Below are 10,625 nucleotides of genomic sequence, written 5' to 3' on the forward strand. Positions count from 1 at the left end.
ACGAATTTCGTAATTTGGGAAAAAGACTTACCAGAAAAAATAACGAAGAGAGTTGTGTCGAGACGAAGGGAGATTACACGAAGGCTGGTTAAAAGTAGACGACCCGGCCAGTGGAATGTGGAATCGGCGAGTGAACGAGGATAGCCTATCACGAGGATCGTCGCGAAAATGGAACAGCGCAACTTCCTCTCTATATAACACACACTTCCTTTTATCGACCGACCGAATTTTACCGAGTGAACACGACTTCGTTTTTTTTTTTTTCGTCTGCAATAGTGTAATTGGTGTGACTACGCCCCCGAATAAAAATATATTTTTCACGTTTTGGATATTAAAAAGAAATTGTAAAATTTAATTAGAAGAGAAACAAGAATTCAATACACTTATTGATATTTTGTGGACAATTGTTTAGTGTAGTGATTTTTTGTTTTATTTGATAAATTAAAAAAGAATTGTGAAGTGAAGTTGACTAGAGTAGTACGTGGAGTGCCACCGGGTGTTCGTGCCGGTTAATTTTTTTCTCTCGTCCCCCTTTTTTTTTTAGGTGCTCGCAATTATGGCTGTTTTTATGCTCAACGTTTGTAAATTCAATGATTGTGGTCTTATATTCAAGAATCTTGGACGACTGATACAACATATTGAAGAAAATCATATTGGTAGGCGAATTCAATCAATTTTTATTTTTGAGGTTATGTCTGACAGTTTGGGTTGGGTTTCATAATTATTGCGGGAATTTTTGAAAAATATTGATATTATATTATGTAATATATATAAAAAATTGATTTTTATTATTAATATTCGAGTTTCAAGGTTATTTTAATCTTTTCTTTTTTCTATATGAGTAACATAACCTTATTTTTCATATTTCGAAATTATTTTTCGAAATTTTTTTTTATTGTAAATTTACAGAAATTGTTTTTTTCTTATTTCGAAATTGAAACTATGGAATTTCGAAATAGAATTAAATTTGGATAATTTTGTTTTGTTATATAATATTGTAATGAGAAAAATCTAAATGTAGTTTTATTTCAAAAAAAAAAGAAAGAAAAAAAAATTGGAAAGAGAAATAAGAATTTTTAGAATGGTCTCACGTGCTTAGACTATGATCCCCAAGTCGTGGAGCAGAAGGAGCGACAACAACCCCCGTGTGTTCCTCTCTCGTATGTTCTGCGATTTTTTACCGATGCAGCTAGAAGAGAAATAATGAAGCCTCTTCATAATCGAGCCGATACATGTAATAATTCCTCATCGGAACGAATAAAAAATAGCAGTCCAACAGGTATTAAAAAAAAAAAAAAGAAGAAAAAATTCGAAAAAAAATAATTTTTTTTTCATATTTTTCTCTTTTTTTTTCTTTTTTTGTTTTGCAGAAATCGATGACGATTTTACAAGTGAACCGGAAGATAGTAATGATTCTTGGACCACAACTGAAGATATATCAAATGATTTTACTTTAAAATATCCAAAGTACGATATAAAAAAAAAGAAAACAAAAAAATAATTTCCTATTTGAAAAATAATTTAGATTTTTTTTTGCAATTTTTATCTCACAAATTTAATAATAATAAATTATTGTTATTTTCTTTTCTTTTTTTAGGAACAATCGTAACATAAATGAGAAAATTATTCATAAAAAATTCCCATGTCCTGTGCCTGGATGTAAAAAAAGTTACAAAAACGTGAATGGAATTAAATATCATACAAAAAATGGACATAAAAATGATGGAAAGTACGTAATTTTTTTCTATATTTTTCTATAATAATAACAAAAACCACAGAATTTTTTTTTTTTTTTTAAATAAATAAATAATTATATTAATTATTATTATTATATAAATAAATAATTATATTAACTATTATTATTATATAAATAAATAATTATATTAATTATTATTATTATATAAATAAATAAATTGTATTTATTTCAATTTTGATTAATTTCAATTTTTTATGAATTATTTAAATTTAAAATTTTAGTATATTAAAACTTAAATCAATTAAATGTTAAATAAATCAAAAAATTAAGATAAACTAAAATTCGGATAATTTGAAACTTAAAAAAAAAAAAATCTAAAATCAAATAATTTAAAACTTAAATCAATTCAAATTTGGACAAATTGAAATAATTTGAAAATAAAATCAAAAATATAATTTGGATAATTATGTAAATTATATTTTATTTAAATTATAATTTTTGAATGTTAAATGAAAATTAAACATTTGAAAAAAATATAATTCGGAGAATTTTGAAAATTTAAATCCAATTATAATTAAAATGCGGATAATTTGAAAATTAAATGAAAATATAATTTGGATAATTTTCAACTTAAATGAATTCAAATTTTTGGATAATTAAAAATTAAATTTTTTCGATAAATTGAAACTTAAATGAATTAAAATTTTCGATAATTTAAAATTTTAATCAATATGATTTTGAAAAAAACGAAATTTAGAAAATATAAAACTTAAATCAATTTAACTTTGACAAAAAAAATTCGGAAAATTTAAAAACTTTAACGAATTAAAATTTTAAATTAATTTAAATTGTGATAATTTGAAAATTAAAACAATTAAAATTAGAACAAATTCGAAACTAAAATCAATTAAAATTTTTGATAATTTAAAACGTAAATCAATAAAATTTGAAAAAAAAATATATTTGAAACTAAAATCAATTAAAATTCAGATAAATTAAAATTCGAATAATTTTAAACTTAAGTAAATTAAAATTTTTCGATAAATTGAAACTTAAAGGAATTTAAATTTTCGATAATTAAAAATTTTAATCAATATGATTTTGAAAAAAATACGAAATTTGGAAAATATAAAACTTAAATCAATTTAACTTTGACAAAAAAAATTCGGAAAATTTTAAAATTCCAACCAATTAAAATTTTAAATTAATTAAAATTGGAATAATTTGAAAATTAAAACAATTTAAATTAGAACAAATTCGAAACTAAAATCAATTGAAATTTTTGATAATTTAAAACATAAATCAATAAAATTTGAAAAAAAAATTTAAAACTAATATCAATTAAAATTCAGATAAATTAAATCTCAGATAATTTGAAACTTAAGTAAATTAAAATTTTTCCATAAATTGAAAACTTAAATCAATCAAAACTTTGAACAAATCAAAAAAATTCTGATAATTTGAAACTTAAATCAATTAAAATTTGAACAATTTGAACTTTAGATAATTTTAAACTTAAATCAATTGAAATTCAGTTAATTTTGAAACTAAAATCAATTAAAATTTGAATAATTTAAAAATTAAATCAAACTTTAAATCAATTTTGACTTGTATAATTAAAAACTTAAATTAATTCAAAATTTGAATAAAATAAAATCGATTGAAATTTAAATAAATTAAAATTGTTCAAAATTGAATTTCGTATCAATTATAAATTGAAATTGATAAAAAAATTTACATTAATTCAATTTTGTATCAATTAAAATTTGAATTTGTTTTAAATTTTACTATAAATCGAATTTTAAATTAATTGAAACTTGAATCGATTTGAAATTTAAATAATTTAAAACATAAATCAATTAAACTTTTGAAATAAATTAGAATTCGGATAATTTGGAAACTAAAATCAATTAAATTTTGAAAAAAAATAGAATTCAAATTCAAATCAATTAAATATTTGCGAAAAAAATTGAAATTTTCTGTAATTTGGAAATTGAAATCATTGAAAATTGAAAAATATACAACTTAAATCAATGAAAATTTGGATAAATTAAAATTCACATAATTTTGGAAAAAACGATTAATTTTCAGAAAAAAAAAAAATTTGAAATTTCCTTAATTTTAAATATTGATCGATTGAATTTGCATTTTATTAAAAAAAAAATTTGTTTTGTCCCAATAAAAATTAGAATTGATGTAATTTTTTTCAAATTATTATTTTTAAAAATGATTTTTTTTAAAAAAACAAAAGAATTTAAAAAATAGGAATTTTTAAAAAACAATTAAATTGCAAAATTGTATTTTATAATAATAATTGAATTTTATTAATTACTGAATTAATAAATTGTGAATTTAATTAAAATAATAATTATTAATTTATATTTTTAATAAAAAAAAATAATTATTATTAATTTATATTTTTAATAAAAAAAATAATAATTATTAATTTATATTTTTAATAAAAAAAAATAATAATTATGAATTTATATTTTTAATAAAAAAAAAATAATAATTTTTTTTAAGAATGCAACGAGGATTCAAATGTCCTTGTGGGAAATATTATAAAACAATTTACGGTTTAAAAAATCATGCATCGGTACATCATGGGAATTCAGTGAGTGAAACATTGAAATTTCTCGAAACCGAAATGGAAATTGACGGCATTAATCATCATCATCATCACAATCATTATCATCAAGAAATAAAATTAAATGACGAGATAAAAAATAATTCAGCAATAATGGAGGATCATGTTTATGTGAAGCAAAATCGTTCCCATGAGAGAGATTCAGAGACTTTAGGAATTATAACGCCTGCCTCAACGCCACCATTGTCAACAGCAACAATAACACAGCAAAATGCAGGAAAAATTGAAACAATTCTTTATGATCGGCAAGTACGATATTTTGCCGAGGCAAATTCTGATCATTCTTATAATAACTAAAAAAAAAGTAAAAATAGAAAACAGAAAAACCTAGTCAGTTTGGTGATGGAATTTTCAGAGATTATTATTTTTTACAATTTAAAAAAAAAAAAAGAATAAGCCAGAACTAAAGCAAAAAATTGTTTTTAAATTTAAAAAATAGCAAAATTGTATAAATTTAATTAATTAGAAATATTTGAAAAATTAATTTTTGAAAAATATTTGAAATTTTATTTTTAAGAAACGCAATTTTTAGATTTTTAATTTTCAAATGAAAAATTGGAAAATTTTAAAGTTCGATAAGACTGAAAAAAATAATATTTAAAAGTTGAATGTATCAACTTTTTGAGTTAAAAAGGGAAACAAAAAAAATGCAATATTAAAAAAAAAGAAAAAGAAAATGATCCACGGTTCTGGTTTTTGTAACCTTGCCTTGAATTTTTGTTTTTTCTTTTCTTTCTTTTTTTTTTCTTAAAGAAGCTGTTTAATACACGGCTTGGACTGAATTTAATAATATAAATAATAATAATAATCTTAGGCCAAAGACAAACGCTTTAAAAATTAAAAAAAAAACAAAAATAAAAGCATTGGAAGCCTTTGCCAAGTACCTCAAAAAAAAAATAAAAATAATCTAGTGACTGCTTAGTTGGTTAATTAGTTGTGTGAATCAAATTGTGATATAAAGGACTGTCAAAGTTTTTGTATTAAATAAAAGCAAATGCAAAAAAGAAAAAAAAATATTCTTTTTCTTTCCATTATTTGGTTTTTGCAAAAAAAAAATTATTTTTCCTTTTTCTTTTAATAAAATAAGTTTTTTTTTTGCTAAAAGAAAGAAAAATTATTTTGTTATCTTTATAATATTTTTGTTTTTGCAAAAAGAAAAAAAAAATGAAAAATTCAAATTTGAAAATCTATGATATTTGGTGTTTATTATATATATATTTTTTTTGTTTGTAACTATATATATATACAAATTGCGGAGAAAATATTTCAGAATTAATAAAATTTTCTTTTCTTTTTATTAATAATAAATATTAATTTCTATTAATTTAAAAAAAAAATTCATTTTTTAAACTAAAAACAATTTTTTTTATTTATCGTTATTGCAGAGAAAATTTACCGATTAAATTTTTTATTTTCGTTTTTATTTAACAATTAATTTTTCTTCTAATTTATTAATTTTTCAAATCTAAAAAATCATTTTTTTTTAAACAAATTTTCTTTCGTTGTAAAGAAAATAAAAAATCTTGGAAATTTTTCACTTAATATTTTTCCGTGTTTTTTTTTTTTTAAAGAAAAATTGTTTTGTAGGCAAAAACTAACCATAATAATTATTTATTATTATCATTATATTATTTCTAATAATAATTTACACTAATCACAAAATTGTTCTTAATTTATTATTATTATTATATTATTATAAATTTTTTTTTCTTTACTATTTTATAAATTGAAAAATATTTTCTCCCACAGAAAAAAGTAATATACACGCATTAAGAAGAAAAAAAAAAAAAAGAGTAATAAAATTCTCAATCCCATATATATAATATATATAAGTAAAAAATTGCCACCTTTGATAATATATTTTTCCAAAACGCAAAAACATTGGCATTTTTTTTTTTTTTTTAAAGGTGACGAATTTAATATATATTTCTCGGTTTTTTTTTTTTTTTTTTTCCTTTTTTTTTAAATATACATAAATATAGTCCACTATGATTATATAAATGTCAAGAACTGTGTTAGAAGATTTTTTTTTTGTTTCTTAAAAGGGGGAAGTAGAGAGTGGAGAGGTGTATTTACACACTAATTAATGATTTCTTATTATTTTTTTTTTTTTTTTTTTTTTTTTTTTTTTTGTTCTAAGCCGGAACCTAAAGGCTAGAAATTGAATTCGAAGGATAGTAATCGTAATCATATAATATTATTAAAGTCGACGTTACCTTTAATCGCTTAATATTACTAATATCAATTTTTAATAATTACAAGCATGTTACGTCCTTATTTAGTCAGAATACAAACTTCGCACTGACAACTCTTTTTTTTTTTTATATTATTAAATTGTCACTCATATATATATATATTTTTTTTTTCTTTTAAAATCTTGTATTCGTCATTGCATGTTTGTAAATATATCTATATTACTAAAAAAAAAATCATCGCACATTTTTTCTAAATTAAAAAAAAAAATTTCACGCGCACAAAAAAATTCACTCTCACACCACCGAAAAAAATTTCAAATTGCTTTTATTTCCCTTCATTATTTTTTTTTAAACCTTGTTTCTCATTTTCTAATCCGTCGGTTTGCTCTCTCGCTAGGCAAGATTACTCCGATATTGCGAATATATATCTTAGAAAAATATGCTATGCCTAAAATAGGATGAAGGCCTGAAGGCAATAATCTTTCCATCGATATTATTTATTACTCTTTGATAATAAATCACTGCGTTTTTTTTTTTTTTTTTTTTTTTGTCCGAGTGTGTATGTATGTGTGTGTATGTGAAACATCGCCTTTATTTTATTTTTTTTTTTTATTAATTATTCCCATTTTTCTCTCCCCCGTGTCGAAAAATCTTCATCTTTCTCTTGTAAATAATAATTGAGCGGAAACGACAAAAAAAAAGAAGTGAATATTGTCCCCCTAAAGCTTCGCCTCTAGTCTTCCCGTAAATCTTGTGATTATTTTCAAAAAAAAGAAAAATACCGATTTTTTTTTACAAAAAGAAAGAGAATTTATTTGCAAAAATATATTTTTTGCTTGCAATAAAAAAAAATTGTTTCTTTTTTTTTGGTTTTGAAAATTGAAAATAAGAATTTTTTTTTGCTTGCAATAAAGAAAAAAAATTATTTTCTCTTTTGGAAATTTGCAAATACCGATTTTTTTCCGAAAAAAAAGAATTTATTTGCAATTAGCAAAAATTTGTTTTTTTCTCATTTTGAAATTTGAAAATACCGATTTTTTTACGAAACAGAAAATTATTTATTTGCAATTAGCAAAAATTTGTTTTTTTTTCTCATTTTGAAAATTGAAAATAAGAATTTTTTTTACTTGCAATAAAGAAAAAAAATTATTTTCTCTTTTCGAAATTTGAAAATACCGATTTTTTTACGAAAAAAAAAATTCTTTATTTGCAATTAGCAAAAATTTGTTTTTTTTTCTCATTTTGAAAATTGAAAATAAGAATTTTTTTTACTTGCAATAAAGAAAAAAAATTATTTTCTCTTTTCGAAATTTGAAAATACCGATTTTTTTACGAAAAAAAAAATTCTTTATTTGCAATTAGCAAAAATTTGTTTTTTTTTCTCATTTTGAAATTTGAAAATACCGATTTTTTTACGAAAAAAAAAGAATTTATTTGCAATTAGCAAAAATTTGTTTTTTTTTCTCATTTTGAAATTTGAAAATAAAAATTTCTTACTTGCAATAAAGAAAAAAAATTATTTTCTCTCTTCAAAATTTGAAAATACCGATTTTTTAACGAAAAGAAAAAATTCTTTATTTGCAATTAGCAAAAATTTCTTTTTTTTTCTCATTTTGAAATTTGAAAATAAAAATTCTTTACTTGCAATTAGCAAAAATTTGTTGTTGTTTTTTTTCTCGTTTTTAAATTCGAAAATAAAATTTCAACTTACGGGATTACTGTATAACAATGCCGTGTGCCTTGCGCAAAAATAATACAAAGAAAAAAACTTAGTTAACTCCAATTTCGCTTAGAACGATATTCACACACACAAAAAAAAAAAAAATAAATAAATAAATGCGCGAAAATCGTTCTTAATATGAATTTAACTCTGTTTTTTTTCTTTGTTATATAAAAAATGGGATTTAACGAATTTTTTTTTTTCATAAAAAAAATATTAAAATGAACGATTTTATGAACAATTTTCATGTTTTTTTTTTTTTTTTTTTATTCAACTACTTTTTAAAAAGCAATTAAATCTATAATTATAATTTACAAAAATCGTCGGAAAAAACAATACAAGAGAAATTAAAAAAAAAAAATTTTCCAATTTTTCTAGTTTATAAAGCGTAATTTGTAAATTTCATTATAATTACAAAAAAATCAATAAAATAGTAAATTAAATTTCGATAAAAAAATCTCTTATTTTTCGATTTTTCTATACATTTAAAAAATTTCAATTTTTTTTTTTGGCAAAAATTTTTAATCGATTTTCCCTTAAGGGCATAATAATTTGAATAATTTTTATCCAATTTTCCTTTTATTTTTTTCTAAAGGATTTATTATTTTTTCCTAAATAATTTTTTTATCAAATTATCCTTTTATTTTTTTTCTAAAGGACTTATAATTTATTCTTTCCTTTTTATTTTTTCTAAAGGTTTTATAATTTTTATCAATTTTTTATCAATTTTTCTAAATAATTTTCATCCAATTTTTTTTATTAATATCTAATATAATTTTTATCCAATTTTCCTCCTTCACGTAATTAAAAAGGCAAATTCGCTATAAAATAGTAAATTTAAAAAAAAAAGACTTATAAAATAGTAAATAGTAAAACTTTCAAAAATTGGATTAAAATTAAACGCTCCACTTGTAAGATTAAAGGAAATACATATTTTTATTGACAATTTTCTACATTTTTTTTTCTCTTTATATATATATAATTTTTTTTTTTTTTTTTTTTTGTTAACACTCTATATTTATAGAAAGAGATTTTTTTTACGCCGCTTTTATAAAAAATTTGTTTTTTTTTTAATTTGAGGTTATGTCAGTGGATCATGCCCTTAATGAAGAATTATAATTATTAAAACAATGAAAATCCTTGAAAGAGAAATTTTCTTTTTTTTTTTTAGTTTCCAACAAAATAATTAAACGATGAAAATTCTTTTAAAAAAGAAATTATTTTCTTTCTTTTTTTCGATTTCGAAAAATAATAAATCGAAAACAATAATTAATTAAACAATGAAAATCATTGAAAAAGAAAATATTTTCCTTTTTTTTTTAATTTCTAAATAGAAAACAATAATATAATTAAACGATGAAAATTCCTTAAAAAAGAGAAATTATTTTCTTTCTTTTTTTCAATTCGAAAACAATGAAAATCATTGAAAAAGAAATTTTCTTTTTTTTCGAATTTCCAAATCAAAAATAATAATATATAATTAAATGATGAAAATTCTAAAAAAAGGAAATTTTTTTCTTGAATTTTCAAATTGAAAACAATGAAAATTCAAAAAAAAGAAAATATTTCGTTCTTTTTATTTCCAAATGGAAAACAAATGAAAATATTGTTTTGAATTGTAAATTTTTCTCATTTAATTTTCATGAAAAGAAAAAACAAATTTATTTTCGTTCAAATGTCGAGAATTTTCTTTTTTTAAAAACACCTTTAAAAGCATTAAAAAAGGTATTAATTTTTTGTTAATTTTAAATTTCCAAAGTTAATTATTCTAATAATTTTTATTAAAAATTTAAAAAAGTTTGTTTTTTTTCAATTAAAACTTAATAACTTCATTAATTTTTATTAATTTAAAAATAATGTATTATTATTTTTAAGAAACTTATTTGAATTTTGGAAAAAAAAACGATTTTACTAGAAAAAACTAAACGTATTTTTTTTTTTTTTAAATTTAAATTATTAAAATAAAAACTAAATTCCATTTTCTTTTCTTAAAAAAAAATATTTTTAAAATCAAAAAACTTTTTTAAAAACAAATTTCAAGAATTTAAATTCACAAGTTTTAAATAAAAATTTTCCAATATTTTCATTTTCATTAAAAAAAAAATTTGTTTTCAACTTTAAAAAAAATTCTCTCAAAAAATCGTTCATTTTTAACAGAAAAAAAAAAAAAAAATATTTCAATCTCGCTTTCTTTGTTCTTCAATACCCTTAAAAAAAAAAGAAAAAGAAAAACAAAACAAAATCTTTTTTTTCGCTCTTTTTTCTTTTTTTTTTTTTTAATTTTCCGGCCTCTAATCTTTCCTACTATTAACCATTACTTATATAATATAAAGCTAAAATTGCATTGTCGGAATACCTCGCGCAGTT

General features: G+C 20.0%; 2 protein-coding genes across 6 annotated transcripts in view; one reads left to right on the top strand and one right to left on the bottom strand.

Moving 5' to 3' along the window:
• The window catches only part of LOC127281364 (ATP synthase lipid-binding protein, mitochondrial), a 98,876-nt gene that overhangs the window by 5,471 nt on the left and 82,780 nt on the right, over positions 1-10,625 (bottom strand). Inside the window, exon 1 of one of the 4 annotated variants that reach the window (XM_051305048.1) lies at positions 32-189. The exons of the other annotated variants lie outside the window; for them this stretch is intronic. The gene's annotated coding sequence lies outside the window, so the exon portion shown is untranslated. Of the gene's footprint in view, positions 1-31; positions 190-10,625 lie in introns of those variants that run through there. 4 annotated transcript variants of the gene reach the window in all.
• Positions 116-5,249, top strand: LOC127281352 (juxtaposed with another zinc finger protein 1). Of its 2 annotated transcripts, XM_051305034.1 has the most exons (6): positions 116-327; positions 544-656; positions 1,100-1,279; positions 1,371-1,467; positions 1,598-1,729; positions 4,220-5,249. In XM_051305034.1, the coding sequence occupies exons 1-6, from the start codon at positions 116-118 to the stop codon at positions 4,638-4,640; spliced, it is 1,155 nt and encodes a 384-aa protein (XP_051160991.1). In that variant the 3' UTR covers positions 4,641-5,249. The 2 variants fall into 2 exon arrangements, with proteins under 2 accessions (XP_051160991.1, XP_051160992.1); XM_051305035.1 differs by having other exon boundaries at positions 274-656.

This window comes from Leptopilina boulardi, unplaced genomic scaffold (assembly GCF_019393585.1).
Source record: "Leptopilina boulardi isolate dan_hultmark-lab unplaced genomic scaffold, ZJU_Lbou_2.1 LbouV2_266, whole genome shotgun sequence".
Classification (NCBI taxonomy): Eukaryota; Metazoa; Arthropoda; class Insecta; order Hymenoptera; family Figitidae; genus Leptopilina; species Leptopilina boulardi.

Coding starts and splice junctions, on each gene's coding strand:
- LOC127281352 (XM_051305034.1), top strand. CDS start 116: ATGTGGAATCGGCGAGTGAACGAGGATAGCCTATCACGAGGATCGTCG. Junction 328..543: donor AATATATTTTTCACGTTTTG/GATATTAAAAAG, acceptor CTTTTTTTTTTA/GGTGCTCGCAATTATGGCTG. Junction 1,280..1,370: donor AAAAAATAGCAGTCCAACAG/GTATTAAAAAAA, acceptor TTTGTTTTGCAG/AAATCGATGACGATTTTACA.